The sequence below is a fragment of the Anomaloglossus baeobatrachus genome, chromosome 12 (genome assembly GCF_048569485.1).
Source record: "Anomaloglossus baeobatrachus isolate aAnoBae1 chromosome 12, aAnoBae1.hap1, whole genome shotgun sequence".
NCBI classification, from domain to species: Eukaryota; Metazoa; Chordata; class Amphibia; order Anura; family Aromobatidae; genus Anomaloglossus; species Anomaloglossus baeobatrachus.
This window is the reverse complement of record NC_134364.1, coordinates 134,394,931-134,416,514: the sequence shown is the minus strand read 5'-3', so window position 1 is coordinate 134,416,514 and position 21,584 is coordinate 134,394,931. Positions and strand designations below refer to the sequence as shown.

General features: G+C 44.7%; 1 protein-coding gene across 3 annotated transcripts in view; it reads left to right on the top strand.

Annotated features, from left to right (window-relative positions):
* Window positions 1–21,584, top strand: part of GANC (glucosidase alpha, neutral C) — a 594,745-nt gene that overhangs the window by 263,928 nt on the left and 309,233 nt on the right. For all 3 annotated transcript variants that reach the window (XM_075331191.1, XM_075331189.1, XM_075331190.1), the window contains one exon: window positions 9,547–9,690. In XM_075331191.1, coding sequence (XP_075187306.1) covers window positions 9,547–9,690 — 144 coding nt within the window. The remainder of the gene's footprint in view (window positions 1–9,546; window positions 9,691–21,584) is intronic.

Here is a 21,584-nt window from a genome sequence, read left to right as displayed (position 1 = left end):
CAACAATCTGGCCTCTAATCCAGGAACCAGGGAAAATGACAATGGAACATCGTTTACATGTGGGCAAAAGGAGAGTCAGAGTTTTTACAGTTAGAGCAGTAAACGTTTGTAATGACCCACCTCAAGAGGTGAGATGAATGGGTATTACTATCTCATTTTTGGCCTATCAACAACATATGTCATATATGTTTGGTAGAAGCACGTCCCACCTTTGAGACCCACACCTATGTAGAAAGTAGGGGTGCTTAGTCTGATGAGGTTCTTCCATGTCCGCGCATCCAGATGGAGAAGAAAGGCACAGAGGGCCTTGCTAATGTCACTCAATTCTGTTTTAAGGGAGCTCTGGCAACACCCAATTAAGCAGGTACAGTTGTTGTTTCATTAATTTCCATAGCAGTGAAGGAGAAATGAGGAAAGTGCTATGGGGCCCCCTCCAGCTCACAGGCCCCATTGTATGAATGAGAATATATCTGTGTACATGTATGTGTATATGCCTATGTGTCTATGTATTTGTGCATGTATTTGTGTTCTCTGCGCATGTATGTGCCTATGTGTGTGTCAACGTACACACACACACACCACATATGTGGCGCCCCTGACCTGGTCAGGCACCACTGAGTACTGCACCCATGCTGGGGACAGTACAATACAGGTAATCCAGAAGGCTGACCGAGGTGTGACTACACAGGCGCATAGTGATCAGGTCTCACACATGTACCTTTGAGAGGACCCCTGGGGATCCCAGGAGGGGGCAAAGCCTTCACCTCCACTTGAGGAGTGGAGGGGGCGAAGCCTCCATCTCCACTCAAGGGGTGTGGTAGAGAGCCTGGTTGCTAGGTGGCTTAGGCAAGAACAGGAGAGGAGGAGCAGTGAGCCGGTTTAGTGTGCAGTTCAGGGGGAGCAGACGTCAGGAGCAGACCCCTGGGGCTGTTGCAGTCTGACAGCGTCCGCGCAGTGGCTACCGACGGGGGAGAACGGTCACCTAGTAGTGCTACCCGAAATCCATCTTCAGCTAAAGAGAGAGCAACGGAGTGGGAAGTAAGGAGACTGCTAGGGAGTTACCAGGCCCAAACGGGTAGTAGGTCCCAGTGCAGGGATAGATCCACCTTTCCTTGCCAAACCTGCTTGAGGGGGCACTTCACACCCCCAAGAACACACTACAGAGTCCGCAGCCACGTAGCCACAGTTAGGGCCCATAGTTCACAGGAGGCAAGCAGCCGGAGTGTCCTGGTCCAGGCTACAAGCAAACGGGCCAAACGAAGGGGAGAGAGGCATCAGCAACTTCCCTGGGTGACCCCCATAGGGACTAAAAGTCGGGGTTACCCCAAAACGCAAAGGGCTAAGGAAGGCGAGTCGGTAGTCACCCTCATCAGTCAGCCTGAAGGACACCTGGTTCCAGCCTGGTTCATCCCAGCTACGCCCGGGTTACTCACCCTGCCATCAACTGTGAGTAAAACCCCTGAAAGACATTCTGATTGTGTGGAGTTATTCTGCGCCTTGTGGTTCTACACACCTACACAGGGCCCTGGGGCTTGCCTCACTCTCAGGAGGCTACTACAACCGACTGCACCCACCATCAGCCCCAGGCATCCCTTAATCTGCAGTGGCGGTCCCCACTGACCGCAATTCTGAGAGTGGCGTCACGACAAATAGAAGATTTCCTACCTGTGACAGGATCCAGCCGAGTGGAGTCCCTGAAGGTAATGCACCGACACTGCACTTGTGGGGCTTCACACATACACACACCTCTTACAGTGTGTGCAGGCTTGTGCCTGTGTGTCTATGTATGTGTGCATGTCTATGCATGAATGTGTGCGTGTGTCTACATATATGTGCATGTCTGTGCATGTGTTTGCTTGTTTGCATGTCTACATATGAGTGTGTGTGCATGTGCCTGTGTCTACATGTGTGCGTGTCTGTGCATGCGTTTGCCTGTCTGGATGTCTACATATGTGTGCGTGTGTTTGTGTGCATGCATGTGTGTGTCTATGTGTGTGCGTCTGTCTGCGTGGTTATATATGTGTGCGTGTCTGTATGAATATGTGCATGTGTCTGTCTACGTGCACCTGTCTGCATGTGTGTACATTTTTCTGTGTGTGTGTGCATTTCTATGTGTCTGCCTATGTGTACGTGTGCTTGTCTGTGTGTGTCAACATGTCTGTACATTTGTCTGTGTGTCTACGTATGTAAGCGTACATGTATGTGCAAATTTCTGTGTGTACATATGTGTGCCTGTTCTCATGTCTGTGTGCATGTCTTAATATGTGTTCATGCCTGTGTGTTTACATATGTATTAGTGTGTGCTTGTCTGCATGAGTGTTCATGTCTGTGTGCATTTACCTGCATATGTCTGTGTGCATTTGTATGCATGTGACTGTGTGCCTATCTGCGTATGTCTGTGTGCTTGTGTCTGCCTTCATGCATTTGTCTGACTGTCTTCATATATATGTGTGAATGGAAAAAGTAGTAGATATAGGAGCCCAGGATGGGGCAGTTTAGGGGCCTGGGGTGGAGAATCATAGGGGCACAGGATGTGGCAGTTTAGGGGACTGGGGTGGAGAAACATAGGGGCCCAGGATGGGGCAGTTTAGGGGCCTGGGGTGGAGAAACATAGGGGCCCAAGATGGGGCAGATTAGGGGCCTGGGGTGGAGAAACATATGGGCCCAGGATGGGGCAGTTTAGGGGACTGGGGTGGAGAAACGGGGGCCCAGGATGGGGCAGTTTATGGGCCTGGAGTGGAGAAACGAAGGGGCCCAGGATGGGGCAGTTTAGGGGCCTGGGGTGGAGGAACATAGGGGCCCAGGATGGGGCAGTTTAGGGGCCTGGGGTGGAGAAACATAGGGGCCAAGGATGGGGCAGTTTAGGCGCGAGGAATATAGAGGCTCCGTATGGGGCAGTTTAACGGCCTGGGATGGAGGAACATAGGGGCCTAGGATAGGAGACATTGTTATTATCTGTATTTCTGATTGCAGATTATTGTATTCTGTTTTCTGTACAATTATGTAAGCTGCTCTCTTGCCTGTTTGAGGAAATGGACATTGGACAAACCCATATACATATACAGTATATCCCAAGACATTAGAGGGGACTCTATTGGCATGGGAGAGTTTTCTATACGTTCTCATGTTTAGTGCAATGTAGATGTCGTTGTGCAGGAAGGGGGAATAGGTGAGCTGAGACACTACCTACTGTGAGTGGATGGGTGAGTGGGCAACCGCATGTTGTGCCCTCAACTCCTGCATATACTGTGCCTCAAGGGCCTGAGCCACACTGGCATGTTAGGAACAGAGGGCAGGGTGGCAGTGTCTAATGTCACTGATGCCAGACGGAGCCTTCCCCCTTTGCTGCGACCATATAATGTAAGTAGCTGTGGTTATGGCCAGTGGCGTAACTAGAGTCTGATGGGTCCTGGAGCAAAATTTGGAACTGGTCCTCCCTCCCCCGCATGTTGGTCAAATGTATTGGCCCTTGTAGTGTTCTAAATCATATAATGTCATACGAGTTACCTCCCCTCCCCCTTCATTATTTAGTAATGTCCTCTATCCTGTACTAATGTCCCCCATCCTGGACCACTTCCTGATAAATATGTTCCCCATCCTGGGATATATATCTTCATCCTAGTATATATATTTCCCATCCTGGTATATATATCTCCATCCTGGTACTGTATGTCTCCCATCCTAGTATATATGTCCTCATTCTGTCCCATCCTGGTAAATATATCTTCACCAAGGTATATATTCTCCCTATCCTGGTATATATGTCCTCATCCTGGTAAATATGATCCTAATCCTGGTCCCATCCTGGTATATGTGTCTCCCATTCTGATATCTATGTCCCTATCCTGGCATATATGTCCTAATCCTGGCATATTTATCCCCATCCAGGTATATATGTTTCCCATTCTGGTACATATGTCCTCATCCTGGGCCCATCCTGGTATATATGTCCCCATCCTGGTATGCATGTCCCCATCCTGGTATATATCTCTCCCATCCTAGTCTATACCATATTTTACGGATTATAAAACACACTTTTTCACCCCAAAACTGGGGGTGCGTCTTACAAGCTGGATATTTCTTACCGGGGTGGCAGTGGTGGAGTGAGGTCCTAGGAGGCAGGTTCAGCGATACTAAGAGCTCAGAGGAGCAGTGGCGCGACTCAGGAAGGTTACGAGACGGGGTGTCTCGGCGGTGGGATGCAATTAGACTTCTTGAAAATGGCCACGGAGGCGACGCATGCACAGATTAATGTAAAAGACTTCAATAAAATGGCCACAGAGTCCTATCTGCACACACACCACCTCCTTGGCAATTTTCTGAAGTCCATCTCATCAACCGCAGGTGTTCAACGGAACTTGCAGTCAGAGCAATGGCACTCGCCACCAAGACACCCCGTCCTGTGACCCTTCTGAGTTCATCCACTGTAGTGACACCCCCGCAGCTCGGGGGCAGATCAATGGTGCCCGCCGTGCACCGACACCCCCAAGCCCACAGTATCGCCGATCCTCCTGAGCTGCAACACCCCCTCCTGTGAGCCTGCAGCATCGCTGACCCTGCCTCCTGTGACCTTCCTGAGCCGCTCCAACACTACCGCTCCCCCCGGTGAGCATTAGGATTAAGACACACTAGGATTACAAGACAGACCCTCATTTTAACATTAAAAATTATTTTTTCCTATTTTCCTCCTCTAAATTTGGGGTGCGTCTTAGGCAATGTGCGCACTTTGCTTTTTTTCATGCGTTTCCACAGCGTTTTGAACTGCAGCGTTTTAATGCCAAAATGCATGCGTTTTGATTTTCAAGCAAAGTCTATGGGAAATTGGCTTTCTTGTGCGCAGAATGCTGTTAAAAACGCAGCGTTTCAGTTGCAGAAAATTTGGCAAAATCTCTGCGTTTAAAGAAGCAACATGTCAATTGTTTTTGTCATTTTGGCAGCGTTTTGCTAACATGAAAGTCAATGAGAACTTTCAAAATGCAACCTAAATCAAAATTCTAGCTTTTTACATGCTTTTTTTGATGCAGAAAACATGTTTTTTGACAAAATAAACGCATGCGTTTTTGACTTTATATTAAGGCCATGATATGTCCCTTTACGCACACACATAGTCCGACAATTAAATGAATGAAAATCCCTAATTTAACGTTATTTTATATATAAATATTAGAACACCGTTATAATTTTAATAAAATTAGCTATATTGTGTATGATTTTAATCATTTGTTATCATTTTTTTCCTTTTTTTCATAGTGTTTGTATGTTTAAACTTTATTTAGTAGTGTATTTGTATTCAAAACGCATCTGACTTTAAGCAAGGAAAAAGCAGGTAAAACGTGGTATAAACGCGGTCAAAACACGGTAAAAACGCAAGCGTATTTTTAGCATTTTTGTGGTCAAAACCAAATTTGACAAAGACAATTTCTGCCGGAGAATGCGTTTAGAACTGCAACTACTTTGACGCAAAGTGCGCACATAGCCTTATAATCTGGTGCGTCTTATAAAACAAAAAATATGGTATGTTACCACTCCTGGTATATATGTCCCCATCCTGGTATTTACAGTGGGAAAAATAAGTATTTGATACACAGCTGATTTTGCAATTTTTCTCACCTACAAAGATCGGAGAGGTCTTTAATTTTTATTGTAGGTACACTTCAACTTTGACAGACAGAATAAAAATAGCATAAAATCACATTGTATGATTTTTAAATAATTAATTTGCATTTTATTTCGTGAAATAAGTACTTGATACAATAGAAAAACAGAACTTAATAGTTGGTAGAAACCTTTGCAATTACAGAAGTCAGACGTTTCCTGTAGTTCATGACCAGGTTTGCACACACTGCAGCAGGGATTTAGGCCTACTCCTCCATACAGAGCTTCTCTAGATTTCTCAGGTTTCGGGGCTGTTGCTTCTCAAGCTTGAGTTTCAGCTCCTTCTAAAGATTTTCTATTGGGTTCACGTCTGGAGACTGGGAAAGCCACTCCAGGACCTTGAAATGCTTTTAGCAAACTATTCCTTAGTTGCCTTGGTTGTTTTTGGTCATTGTCATCCTGGAAGACCCAGCCACGACCAATCTTAAGTGCTTTTACTGAGAGCAGGAAGTTGTTAGCCAAAATCCGATCCGATACATGACCTAATCAATCTTCCCTTCAATACAGTGCGATGGTCATTGGTGAACTTCAAATGGGCCTGGATATGTGCTGGTGTCACCAGGTAGACCCTGCGTGCCCTACAGGATTTTTATCCATGACGGCGCAGTGTGTTACTAATGGTAATCTTTGAGATTGTAGTCCCAGCTCTCTTCAAGTCATTAACCAGGACCTCCCATGTACTTCTGGGCTGATTCCTGACCTTTCTCAGAATCATCTTTAGCCCACGAGGGGAAATGTTTCATGGAGCCCCAGGACTGGTAAAATTGACAGTCATCTTGTGTTTCTAACATTTTCTAATAATTGCATCAACAGTTGTTGTCTTCTCACCAAGCTGCTTGCCTATTGTCCTGTAACCCATCCCAGCCTTGTGCAGGTCTACAATTGTGTCCCCAGTGTCCTTAGCTCTTTGGTTTTGGCCATGGTGGAGTGTGATTGATTGGGTGTGTAGAGTCTTTTATACAGGTAACAAGTTCAAACAGGTGCAATTTATACAGGTAATGAGTGCAGAGTAGGAGGGCTTCTTAAAGAAAATATATCAAGTCTGTGAGAGCCAGAATTGTTGCTGGTTGGTAGGTGATAAAATTCTTATTTTATGCAATAAAATGCAAATTAGTTATTTAAAAATCATACAATGTGATTTTCAGATTTTTTAGCGGGATTCTGTCTGTCACAGTTGAAGTGTACTATTCTGACTCACGGGTATGTGGAACATTATGGGGCCTGAACAGACCACTTCTTCTAGGCCCTTCGTATGACCAGTACTCACGTTCATACCGGTTCCTCTGATAGCTTAAACTCAGCCACAATCTCATGTAAGAAGACTCCAGGAAAAGAGGATGCTTTAACCCCTTAACGACCGTGGGCAGTAATATTACGTCCTAGCGGTCATAATGTTACTGCTCGCGGTCTGCCGCGATCGGTGCACATCTCAGCTGATTTTCACAGAATCGTTATCTGCTCGTGCCGTTTCAGCCCTTAAATGGTGCTGTCATTATGTGACAGCGACATTAAAATCGCGATCGCGGTAAACTTGTACTTACCGCCTGATACCGGAAGTCACGTGATGTGATCATGTGACTTCCGGTAGTTGTCATGGTAGCACAGGGTCAAGTGATGACTCCTGTACATGCCATGAATTACTTTCAGTTTCACTCGGCCCTCAGCCCAGTGAAGCAGAAAGTGAGCGTATCTGCTGTTTACAGCTGTGTAGCTGTGATCAGCAGATAGGGCAGAGGGATCGGATTGTTGATCACTATAGCCCCCTAAGGGGACTAGTAAAATAAAAAAATTAAAAAAAAGTAAAAAAAATTAAACAAAAAATCTAAAAGTTCAAATCACCCCACTTTCGCCCCATTGAAAATTAAAGGGTTAAAAAAATAAAAAATATACACACATTTGGTATCGCCGCGTTCAGAAACCCCTGATCTATCAAAATATAAACTCAATTAATCTCATCAGTAAACGGCGTAGCGGCAAAAAAATTCCAAATGCCAAAATGACTTGTCGCCACAGCTTTTGCGCAAAATGCAATAACAGGCGATCAAAACGTAACATCTACGCAAATATGGTACAGTTAAAAACGTCAGCTCGAGACTCAAAAAATAAGCCGTCAGTGAGTCATAGATCCCGAAAAATGAGAAAGCTACGAGTCACGGAATATGGCGTAAAATGTGTGCCACTTTTTTCTAACAAACTCCGGGTTTTTTTTAACCCCTTATATAAAAGTAAACATATACATGTTTGGTGTCTACAAACTCGCACTGACCTGAGGCATGACACCCAGACATCAGTTTTACCATACAGTGAACACAGTGAATAAAATATCTCAAAAACGATAGTGCTATTGCGCTTTTTTTGCAATTTTTCTGCATTTGGAATATTTTTGCCCTTTTCCAGTACACTATATGGTAAAACTTATGATTTCATTTAAAAGTACAGCTCGTTCCGCAAAAAAAAGAGCTCTCACATGACCATATTGACTGAAAAATAAAAAAGTTACGTCTCTCAAAAGAAGAATGGCGAAAAAAAACTAAACGGAAAGCGAAAAATCGGCCAATCATGAAGGGGTTAAGTGAAATTCTTGTATTAATAATGAAGCTAGCAGGTAAAAAAAAGTAGGGATGATCGAATACCTAAATATTCGCCTTCGTGAAATTCCGACGAATAGGTCGGCACTATTCGACTATTTGTGAATATTCGACCCCCAATGTAAGTCTATGGGAAACTCGAATAATTTGCGTTGAACCTGTCGGTGAGCTGTGGTGACTGAGGAAAAGGCTGGAATGGATGGAAAAGGCTGCACAGTGCGGGCACAGCCTGTAGAAGGGGCCTGACTGCATTTCTGGTGTCTTGGAATAACGCGGTCAGAGCAGCACGTGGCGTTTACGTAGTCGCCAGAACAGCTCTCAAACCAAATCGCTTTTTTGACAAACAGAACGCATCTCTCTCTTCCCCCAGCGGCGTGTACATTTCCAGCCTGTCAGGTCGCTTTCTTCTGACTCCCGATCACATGACTCCAATGCCCGCCCATAATCTGCTATTCAATGGATCCTGTAAAATAACACTTGCATTTGCATGCGTTTCTCTTTGGAAAAACAGGATCTGCATTTGCTGCAAAAAAACTATTCCGGACGCTTATTAAAAAAACGTAGTGTGAAACCAGCCTTATATAGCCCCTATGATGCTGTGAGGCCAAGCCAATCACAGTAACACCACAACAAAGATGGCTGCGGCGTTACTGTGAGGGCAAGCAACATCAGATGTGTTCACTGGCTGGAAAACAGGCGCCAGGAAGTCAGAAATGAAACTGAAAGTATCGGACCGGATACCGAATGGTGCAAATACATTCGCTCATCCCTAAAAAAAGAGTTGTTCTCTCCAGAGAGCTTTTGCATTTAACATGAGGGTAGAGGAACATACACAAAATGGAGAAGAAGGGAGGGGAAATCATGATATCGCAGGGATACAGGGAGTGAGAAGGGACAAATACAAGGGAAAGGCAAATCTTCTGTCTAACAACAGAAACAATACAAGGCAATGCAAAGAATGAGTAATTTCTGAGTCGTGGGACATGACATGTACCTACGATAAAAATTACAGACCTTTCCATTCTTTGTAGGTGGGAAAACGTGCAAAATCGCCATGTGTCAAATACTTATTTTCCCCACTTTATGTCCCCAATCCTGGTATATATGTCCTCATCCTCGGCTCATTCTGATATTTATGTCCTCATCATGATATAGGAAGACATATAGTCCTTTAGAAGTTGCTTTCAGAAGAGAACCCACCGAGCCCAAGGAACACACATGCGCTCCGGAGCTCCAGCAAAGCACTCACTTAGCCCTTTATTAATGAACCCATTAATGTTTCTGTATATTCATTGACTTTCAGGATTCCACCGATGTCTTATTTATTTGGAATGACATGAATGAGCCCTCAGTGTTTGAGGCCCCTGAAGGGACTATGCCAAAGAATGCTGTGCACGCCCAGGGGTGGAGCCATAGAGATCTCCATAACCTGTATGGCTTTTACCAGGTGAGTGTACTGTATGAGCCACACAATCTGCTTGTGGGGGATCTCGTTTTGCTTAAGCTTAAGTAAAAAATACAGCAGATATTGATTTCCAGGGAAATAAGAAATGTGAAATTGTCCAAGTTTCTGGCCATTTCTTTTTGTATGAAGCTAGTCCTCTTATTCATGAACACTAAGGCGGGCTTTGCACACTATGACATCGCAGGTGCAATGTCGGTGGGGTCAAATTTAAAATGACGCACTTCCGGCATCGCATGCGACATCGTAGTGTGTAAAGGCTCGATGATACGATTAACGAGCACAAAAGCGTCGTAATCGTATCATCGGTGCAGCATCGGCGTAATCCATGATTACGCTGACGCGACAGTCCGATGTTGTTCCTTGCTCCTGCAGCAGCACACATCGCTGTGTGTGAAGCCGCAGGAGCGAGGAACATCTCCTACCGGCGTCACTGCGGCTTCCGTAGGATATGCGGAAGGAAGGAGATGGGCGGGATGTTTACATCCCACTCATCTCCGCCCCTCTGCTCCGATTGGCCGCCTGGCGTGTGACGTCGCTATGACTCCGCACGACCCGCCCCCTTAACATGGAGGCGGGTCGCCGGCCGACGGTCGCAGGACAGGTGAGTCCATGTGAAGCTGCCGTAGTGATAATGTTCGCTACGGCAGCTATCACAAGGAAATCGCTGCTGCGACGGGGGCGGGGACTATCGCGCTCGGCATCGCAGCATCGGCCTGCGATGTCGCAGCGTGCAAAGTACCCCTAAGAGAACTTACTGTCCCCTAACCCCAGTGCATCCCCTGACCTGAGCGCAACTGTGAAGAGTTAATAGCAAGCACAGTTTACAGCTTGTTTTTTACAATTATATGTTTGATACACAATAAGTTTTTATTAGCAGAACTCAATTCCACCATCAGATTCTAGAAATTGAAGTAGGTTGTGACATTACAGAAGGGATGTTTTTGCTCTCCTGATCCCTATCTTTGTTATCCTTGTTCTCACTGATACAGAATTCTAGGCATGAGTAAAAACTCTGAAATATCATGGACATGTATGTAGGAATACGAGGCAATACATGGTATGTCACAGAGAAAACACAATGTCTAGGTATAAAATAAGCACTATGAACTAGCAGGAGTCAAATGTAATGAATATCATTGTAATAGGCAGAATATGTACAAGATACATACAGTATAATAAATATTATATAATGGTCCTCATCTAAACAGTGTTATTGGAACAAGTTAGCCACCGTCCACAGGATACAATCTCCATAGCTCCATTCAATGATATTGTGAAGGAGAAATTCCACAGTTTTTCGGAAATCTCCTTCATAACAGCGAATATCTGCTGAAATCTCAAATCGAGCGTTACTGAATGCTAGCAAGGAGGAAATCAGACCAAACAAAATGTTACTGGTGTAAGCACCTCATTCAGTAGTAAGAAGAGGTCCACACCCAAGTGTTTTTTTTTATTACACAATCCTTTTATAGAGGTGTAATGGGTTAATCCCTTAGTAAAATTCATAAGTATGCCATTGGCTATATTAAACGCATATGCAAAGAGTCTATGACATGTATCTACTTTTGGAATTTCCCTTACAGACCCTCCTGTGTCTTCAACTCCATATCTTGCAGAGTTTTTGGCACATGGCCCCTCAGGCCATAAATTTGGACTTGCGCCAGTCTTTGTTATCACATCTGCATTCTGTTCCTTTGTATCAGTCTGCAGCTGATGACCTTGATATACACATACTTGCTTTCCTGAGACCAGCAGTAATCATAAAACAGACTCTTCCTTGTATCACACATCAGCTGCAGGCTTTTAGGCTCCATCTTGCTCCTCATATACAAAAGAAAGCTTGGTTACAGAAAAGCATTTAGAAAAAAAATTAAAATAGATATATATATACGGTGTATATGTGTATATGTATATATATATATATATATATATATATATATATATATATATATATATATATATATATACATATATATATATATATATACATATTATACAAAAACACACACACACACACACCACGCACACAGAGTACAGACCAAAAGTTTGGACACACCTTCTCGTTCAAAGAGTTTTCTTTTTCTTTATTTTCATGACTCTGAAAATTGTAGATTCACATTGAAGGCATCAAAACTATGAATTAACACATGTGGAATGAAATACTTAACAAAAAATTGTGAAACTTCTGATAATAATATGTCTTATATTCTAGGTTCTTCAAAGTAGCCACATTTTGCTTTCATTACTGCTTTGCACACTCTTGGCATTCTCTTGATGAGCTTCAAGAGGTAGTCACCGGAAATGGTTTTCATTTCACAGGTGTGTCCTGTCAGGTTTAATAAGTTGGATTTCTTGCCTTATAAATGGGGTTGGGACCATCAGGTGTGTTGTGCAGAAGTCTGGTGGATACACAGCTGATAGTCCTACTAAATAGACTGTTAAAATTTGTATTCTGGCAAGAAAAAAGCAGCTGAGTAAAGAAAAACGAGTGGCCATCATTACTTTAAGAAATGAAGGTCAGTCAGTCTGAAAAAATGGGAAAACTTTGAAAGTGTCCCCAAGTGCAGTGGCAAAAACCATCAAACGCTACAAAGAAACTGGCTCACATGAGGACCGACCCAGGAAAGGAAGACCAAGAGTCACCTCTGCTGCGGAGGATAAGTTTATCCGAGTCACTAGCCTCAGAAATCGCAGGTTAACAGCAGCTCAGATTAGAGACCAGGTCCATGCCACACAGAGTTCTAGCAGCAGACACATTTCTAGAACAACAGTTAAGAAGAGACTTTGTGCAGCAGCCTTCATGGTAAAATAGCTGCTAGGAAACCACTGCTAAGGACAGGCAACAAGCAGGAGAGACTTTTTTTGGTTAAAGAACACAAAGAATGGACATTAGACCAGCAGAAATCTGTGCTTTAAAGTCTGATGAGTCCAAATTTGAGATCTTTGGATCCAACCACCGTGTCTTTGTGCGACGCAGAAAAGGTGAACGGATGGACTCTACATGCCTGGTTCCCACTGTGAAGCATGGAGGAGGAGATGTGATGGTGTGGGGGATGCTTTGCTGGTGACACTGTTGGGGATTTATTCAAAATTGAAGGCATACTGAACCAGCATGGCTACCACAGCATTTTTCAGCGGCATGCTATTCCATCCGGTTTGCGTTTAGTTGGACCATCATTTATTATTCATCAGGACAATGTCCTTAAACACACCTCCAGGCTGTGTAAGCGCTATTTGACTAAGAAGGAGAGTGATGGGGTGCTACGCCAGATTACCTGGCCTCCATAGTCACCAGACCTGAACCCAATCGAGATGGTTTGGGGTGAGTTGGACCGCAGAGTAAAGGCAAAAGGGCCAACAAGTGCTAAGCATCTCTGGGAACTCCTTCAAGACTGTTGGAAAACCATTTCCGGTGACTACCTCTTGAAGCTCATCAAGAGAATGCCAAGAGTGTGCAAAGCAGTAATCAAACAAAAGGTGACTACTTTGAAAAACCTAGAATATAAGACATATTTTCAGTTGTTTCACGTTTTTTGTTAAGTATTTCATTCCACATGTGTTAATTCATAGTTTTTATACCTTCAATGTGAATCTACAATTTTCAGAGTCATGAAAATAAAGAAAACTTTTTGAATGAGAAGGTGTGTCCAAACTTTTGGTCTGTACTGTATATATATAAAATATGTTCTCACAGTAAAAACCATAAAAAAACATATATTCTCACAGTAAAAAGCATATAGTAAAATATTTTGTTTTCTCACAATATTATAATCACATTATACTGTAATACATATCAGATGGCCCTGGTTTACGCTATATGACAACACTTTAGATATCTGATTAATTAGTCGTGTATCCACTGCAGCATTTGCTGACAGTCTCTGAAGTCTATATACAGTTAGGTCCAGAAATCTTTGGCCAGTGACAATTTTCGCGAGTTGGGCTCTGCATGCCACCACATTGGATTTGAAATGAAACCTCTACAACAGAATTCAAGTGCAGATTGTAACGTTTAATTTGAAGGTTTGAACAAAAATATCTGATAGAAATTGTAGGAATTGTCACATTTCTTTACAAACACTCCACATTTTAGGAGGTCAAAAGTAATTGGACAAATAAACCAAACCCAAACAAAATATTTTTATTTTCAATATTTTGTTGCGAATCCTTTGGAGGCAATCACTGCCTTAAGTCTGGAACCAATGGACATCACCAAACGCTGGGTTTCCTCCTTCTTAATGCTTTGCCAGGCCTTTACAGCCGCAGCCTTCAGGTCTTGCTTGTTTGTGGGTCTTTCCGTCTTAAGTCTGGATTTGAGCAAGTGAAATGCATGCTCAATTGGGTTAAGATCTGGTGATTGACTTGGCCATTGCAGAATGTTCCACTTTTTTGCACTCATGAACTCCTGGGTAGCTTTGGCTGTATGCTTGGGGTCATTATCCATCTGTACTATGAAGCGCCGTCCGATCAACTTTGCGGCATTTGGCTGAATCTGGGCTGTAAGTATATCCCGGTACACTTCAGAATTCATCCGGCTACTCTTGTCTGCTGTTATGTCATCAATAAACACAAGTGACCCAGTGCCATTGAAAGCCATGCATGCCCATGCCATCACGTTGCCTCCAACATGTTTTACAGAGGATGCGGTGTGCCTTGGATCATGTGCCGTTCCCTTTCTTCTCCAAACTTTTTTCTTCCCATCATTCTGGTACAGGTTGATCTTTGTCTCATCTGTCCATAGAATACTTTTCCAGAACTGAGCTGGCTTCATGAGGTGTTTTTCAGCAAATTTACCTCTGGCCTGTCTATTTTTGGAATTGATGAATGGTTTGCATCTAGATGTGAACCCTTTGTATTTACTTTCATGGAGTCTTCTCTTTACTGTTGACTTAGAGACAGATACACCTACTTCACTGAGAGTGTTCTGGACTTCAGTTGATGTTGTGAACGGGTTCTTCTTCACCAAAGAAAGTATGCGGCGATCATCCACCACTGTTGTCATCCGTGGACGCCCAGGCCTTTTTGAGTTCCCAAGCTCACCAGTCAATTCCTTTTTTCTCAGAATGTACCCGACTGTTGATTTTGCTACTCCAAGCATGTCTGCTATCTCTCTGATGGATTTTTTCTTTTTTTTCAGCCTCAGGATGTTCTGCTTCACCTCAATTGAGAGTTCCTTAGACCGCATGTTGTCTGGTCACAGCAACAGCTTCCAAATGCAAAACCACACACCTGTAATCAACCCCAGACCTTTTAACTACTTCATTGATTACAGGTTAATGAGGGAAACGCCTTCAGAGTTAATTGCAGCCCTTAGAGTCCCTTGTCCAATTACTTTTGGTCCCTTGAAAAAGAGGAGGCTATGCATTACAGAGCTATGATTCCTAAACCCTTTCTCCGATTTGGATGTGAAAACTCTCATATTGCAGCTGGGAGTGTGCACTTTCAGCCCATATTATATATATAATTGTATTTCTGAACATGTTTTTGTAAACAGCTAAAAGAACAAAACTTGTGTCACTGTCCAAATATTTCTGGCCCTGACTGTATGAGTGATTACACCGGTATTTGACTTATACATGCTTTGCGTAAGATAACATTGAGCTCAGATTCAGAAATTGTGATTCACTACTAAACCTTATTCTACATATAAACTTCACCTTAATTGCAAAATACAAAGTGTGCTCTGATTACTATAAAAGTGCTAGGATTACCCGTCAAAGGTTTAGACACACTGTTCATGAAATGGTTTGTTTTCTTTCCAATTGGACATTGTAGACTGCCTGGAGGCAGCAAAACCACAAAGGAATACATAAAGGAACGAGGAGTAAAAACACGTGTGAGGCAACCAGAGTATGTCTTGCACCTCAGATTTCTCCAAGTACCCCCCTTCTACTATGATGACTGCTTTATACCTCCTTCCCATTCTCCCCAGCAGCTTCTTCACCAGCTTCACCAGGATTGGTGTCAAAGGAATGTGCTTTTTCCCACTTCAAAAGTTGAATTGTGGCACCACCTGCCTTTGTGACCATCAGGAGTGTTTCGCATTGGAAATATTGGTACACAGTTGCATACAGTGCTGAGCCTATTTCACAACCGTTAGAATATGGCAAGAAACACTCAACAAAGTAAAGAGAAATGAGTCTATCATTTAATATAAGATATGAAGGTAGGTCAATCCCAGAAAGTTCTAGAACTGTGAAGGTATCCTCATGTGCAGTTTGACAATTGACAGCACCTCAGATAACAGCCCACATAAGTGATGCACACACTTCAAGCTACAGATACATCTCAACCCACTGTATCCTAACCAATCCCTTGTAGACTGTGAACCCTCGCGGGCAGGAGGACCTATCTCCTCCTGTACCTGTTTGTGCCTTGTTTTGTTTATGATTATTGTATTGCCCCTACTATGTGTACCCCTTTCCACATGTAAAGCAACCATGAACTAAATGGCGCTATAATAATAAATAATAATAACATCCACTGGCCACAGGAAACAGCGAGCAGCAGGCTTTTATGATAAAATTGCTGCAAAGAAGCTACTACTACTACTCTCACTTTGACAACTCACCTCTTTCCCGCTGAGCACAACATTCTCTCCTTCAAGCTCACAAACCCTCGCCCACCCCAGCACACTCCCACCTATCACACATTCAGAAATTTACAGGCCATTGACCCTCAGACACTTTCAGACTCTCTACACTCATCACTGTCCCCCATCTCCTCACTGTCCTGTCCTGATCTGGCTGTAAACCACTACAATGACACACTCAGAAGTACCCTAGACAAAGTAGCACCCCTCACCCGCAGAACCTCCAAACAGAGTAAAACAGCCCTGGCTCACATCCCAAATTCGATTTCTCAATCGATGCTCTAGGAGTGCTGATTGACTATGGAGGAAAACCCACAGATCAGAAAATGTCATCCACTACAAATTCATGTTAAGAACCTACAACTCTGCCCTTCACCTCACCAAACAAACCTACTCCATCACTCTGATCTCCTCACTGTTCAACAATCCAAAAATGCTCTTCAACACTTTTCACTCCTTCCTCAGTCTCAAAGTACAGACCCCTATCACAGACCTTCATAATGGTCTCGTATTTCACAGAGAAAATAAAAAACATCCGCCAAGAGATCAGCTCCCAGCCACCAAGCGTCATGATTCCCATCCCTACCCACATCCCATCCAGCTCACTTTCCACATATGACCCAGTCACAGAGGAAGAAGTCTCCAGGCTCCTCTCTTCTTCTCGTACTACCACTTGCACTACTGATCCCTTCCCCTCACACCTTCTCCAGTCCCTCTCTCCGTTCATCACTACTCACCTAACTAAAATCTTCAATATCTCTCTTCTGGTATCTTCCCCTCCTCCCTCAAACACTCTATCATTACTCCATTATTAAAAAAAACCCTTCTCTTGATCCATCCTGCACAAGCAACCCCAGACCAGTCTTTAATCTCCCCTTCATTTCCAAACTCTTGGAGCGCCTGGTCTACTTTCACCTCACCCGCTACCTTTCCTCTCACTCTCTTCTAGATCCTTTACAGTCTGGCTTCAGCCCTTTACACTCAACAGAAACTGCCCTCGTCAAAGGGACCAATGACCTTCTGACAGCAAAACGTAATGATGATTACTCTCTGCTTATTCTTCTTGACGTCTCAGAAGAAGGCGTCTGTTGACGCCCTCGACACTGTTGACCACCATGTGCTTCTCTCTATGCTCCATTCAATTGGCCTAAAAGACACTGTGCTCTCTTGGTTTTCTTCTTATCTCTCTGGCCGTTCATTCAGCGTATCATTTGCTGGCTCCACATCTTCTCCTCTTACTCTCACTGTTGGGGTCCCTCAATGTTCAGTCCTTGGCCCTCGTCTTTTCTCCCTCTAAACTGCCCCAGAACATGAGTAGATTTGGCTTCCAGTACCATCTTTATGCTGATGACACAACTATACACCTCATCCCCTAACTTCATCCCTGCGGTACTACAGAACACCAGTGACTGGCTGCAGTTTCCAACATCATGTCTGCTCTCTATCTGAAACTTAACCTTTCCAAAACTGAACTACTTCTACTCCCTCCATCTTCTAACCTTCCTAAACCCAACATCTCCCTCTCTGTGTGCGGCACCATGATAACTCCTAGGCAGCATGCTCGCTGTCTGGGGGTTATACATGACACCGATCTTTTCTTCACCTTCTATCTACAATCTCTGTCACTTGCACCTCAAGCACATCTCTAGAATCCACCCCTTTCTCATCATGGAAACTACAAAAACCCTCACAGTGGCCCTGATCCACTCCCGCCTTGACTACTGTAATTTTCAATTAATTGATCTCCCCCTAACTAGACTCTCTCCTCTACAGTCCATCCTTAATGCTGCAGGCAGGGTCACCTATCTGGCTAATCGTTACTTGGATGTTTCTGTGCCAGTCATTGCACTGGCTGCCCATATATCACAGTATCCAATTCAAATTGCTTGTTCTCACCCAAAAAGCTCTTCACAGTGCGGCACCCCCTACATCTCCACCCTCATCTCTGTCTATCACCCCACCCGTTCTCTACGCTCTGCAAACGATGTTCGACTAACATCCACACTAATTCAAACCTACCACTCCCGGATCCAAGACTTCTCCCGAGCTGCACCAATCCTCTAGAATGCTGTACCTCAAGAAACTAGGATGAATCACAACTTACTCAGCTTCAGACACTCCCTAAAAACACATCTTTTTAGGATGGCCTATCACACTCCCTAATCAAATTCAGTTCACATAGGCCCTCTACGTCTTTGCAGACCATAACTCTCCATCAAACTCTACCACACCCAAAAGCATCTCAAAGATTGTCTGACTGGTTCAGGCAGCCTTTATCTATCCCCCATTTCTCTGAGATGGCTGGATTGTCATTATAAATAAGCACTTGTACCTTGTCCCCCCCCACCTCATTGTAAATTGTAAGCTCTCATGAGCAGGGTTGTCTTTTTTGCTCTAATTATTGTATTTTCTATAAGTCTTACTTGTTTGTATATGAACCTCCTGAATTGTAAAGGGCTGCGGAATATGTTGGTGCTATAGAAATAAAGATTATTATTATTATTATTATTGCTACTGAGTACATAACTGCTCCACGCTACAGGGACCTAACCACACTGTGGGACCCGGGGACAGAGCAACCGAGTCATGAACTGACACTGGAACTACAGGGACCTGAACTAGCCATCTGAGGGTCAAGAGGGAGTAGAGACTGATAACTGTAACCCACGGTGTGGCCTCCCTTATTACCGGCGAAAGTCTCCACCATACATCTCCCGGGCTCAGCCCTACCTGCGGAACGTCTACCACCACAGCTGCCATTACTACCAGCCCTAGAGATAACCAACTCAGCAGCGGCGGTTCCTCCATATTAACCGCAACCCGTAGGTGGCGTCACACAAATTACTTTAATCTCCCCTGTAAATACTCCCCATTAAAAAGCACCCAGGGCACGGGACCGGGCAACAGCCACCACCAAAGTGACATTCCCCAGTTATACAATGCCCAGGACCGAGTACCCCATAACCCTGGGTGACACAGCTTTTTCCTGGCATCACAAACAGGATATGGACTAGACCCATTAACCCGGGTGACGCATGCCTTATGGACTGTTTGGTGTAGAAACTACCGCCATCTTTATTTTTGTGAAAAACGGGCTGCGCCATCACTGTGCCAAAAGCGTGCAAACAGAAATCCCGCCCACTAGTCCTGCAAGCGCGGGATGAAGCCGGCAGTAACCTGTCCCGGAAGCTCCCAGAGTGCCCCAGTCCACGCGAGAGTGGTGAAAATAACCAAGGGGGAGACAAGATGGAGGTGCAGGGGGACGGCAAGGCTGCAGGGCCTAGGGACAGTACAGGAGCGGCAGCGCCCGGCACAGTGGCACCGATCATTCCAAAATCCCTGCCACTAAAGGAGGAGATTGCCGTCTGTGATGATCCGGCAGCGATGGCAGCAGACACCTACCAAGTCGTGCCCATCCCCACTGCCTTGGACCCGGAGGAGACAGACTTGGCCTCCAGCACTCTGGAGGCAGCATGGGTCCCGTGCTTCGGGGGGAATGGCTACCGTGCTTCACTGTCGACGCGTTCTGTGCCTGAGATTTTGGTGCCGGAGCATGAAGAGGAGTTCCCCTCGGATGAGGAGCCTACTTCTAACACCATTAATGTCCTGATACCAGTTTGCCGTCAATGCAGCCAGCCAGGACACTCTGCCCGGGTATGCTTGGAGGACGTCCAGAGCCGAGAAGCTGGTACCGGTTCCCAAGTGCAGCCTTGGTAGCTGAACCAGGCTACCCCAGTATTTGTTGTTGTTATTGCTGTTTAATAAGAAAATGTTGAAAAAGTTACATGATTTCGTATAATACTTGAAAATTAATATAAAAATAGACCACTGGTCATTGGACTGGGAATGACCCGAACTCTCGGAGTATACATATGTTGCACCAAGTGTGCCTCCCAGAGTAAATCTTGCTATCAGGACATTGATATCGCCACCAAGGAGAGGCAGATTGGAGGAAAGGACCAGGATAGAGCTGGCCCAGACCTGTTCACCAAAGAAAACAGTGACCTGCCTCCTTAGTGGGTTCTGGGTCCAGGACCTTTGGGTGGTGGGATGAAGGAGGGAAAAATGCTTATGAAACATTCAAGTAAAGCCTCCCCTGTGCAGGAAGAAGGTTATAAGTTGATGTTTATTAAAAACTTTATTCTCTTTACAGCCTGTGAACATGCTGTGTTTCACCAAGGGGGCATGTAGCGCCCCTGAGCCACTCAGGGCACTACTAGGAACTGCATCCTCATGGATCAGTTGACAATGCCAAAGCACTAAAGGATGTAGCGGGCCTCTATGATATGGGCAGCACAAAGGGAAAACACTGATGAAACAACTCTTCACATATCTGCCATTCATAGAAGGGGTAGCTGCTTAGTATTATAAATGCACACAGATGAGGCTTGTATAGGATGACAGTCACACAGGTACTTGTGATGCACAGTGTCTGTGTAACATTGACTCTGGGATAGGGAGGGACCAGGGTCCCTAAGGTAACTCTCATGCTTGGGGCCCTATGCTATCCCTATAATAATATTATAGGGGGTACTCCATGCGGACGCCATGCAGTTTAACAATCTCACGTACAAACACCTGGCCTAAAATCTTGGCATTAGGTAACAATGGTAAGACGATAAAATGTGTCATCTTAGAAAACCTATCTACCACCAAAATGACTATATTACCAGCTGTGGAAGGTAAATTCATAATAAAGTCCATGGAGAAGCCTGTCCAAGGTTGACTAGGAATACTCAAAGGCTGCAAACATCCCAAAGGACGAGAGTAGATGCCTTTGAGCATGCACATGTGGCACACGCAGACACATAAGACACTACATACCTTCCGATTCTATGCCATGAAAAGCTACACAATGCAAGATTCAGAGTACCTTCATCTCCAGAGTGACCAGTCAGGACCGAATCATGATGCTCTTGCAGAACCTTAAGATGAAGATTCAGAGGAACAAACAACTTGCTCTCCGGTACTCCAGATGGCGCAAACTCTTGAACCTTATCAATCTCAGACTCCACATCAGTAATAAGTGGGTCAGGCACCACTGAGTACTGCACCCATGCTGGGGGCAGTACAATACAGGTAATCCAGAAGACTGACTGGGGTGTGGTTACACCTGCAGAGACGCCTGGGGCAATGACGCACCAGCCTGGCCCTCCAAGACCGGGCCGCAGCAATGACGCCCAGCCCGGCCTGCCAAGGCCAGGCCGCAGCTACGCCAGGCTCCGCCCGCCAAGACCAGGCCGCAGCCACGCCAGGCTCAGCCCGCCAAGACCAGGCCGCAAGG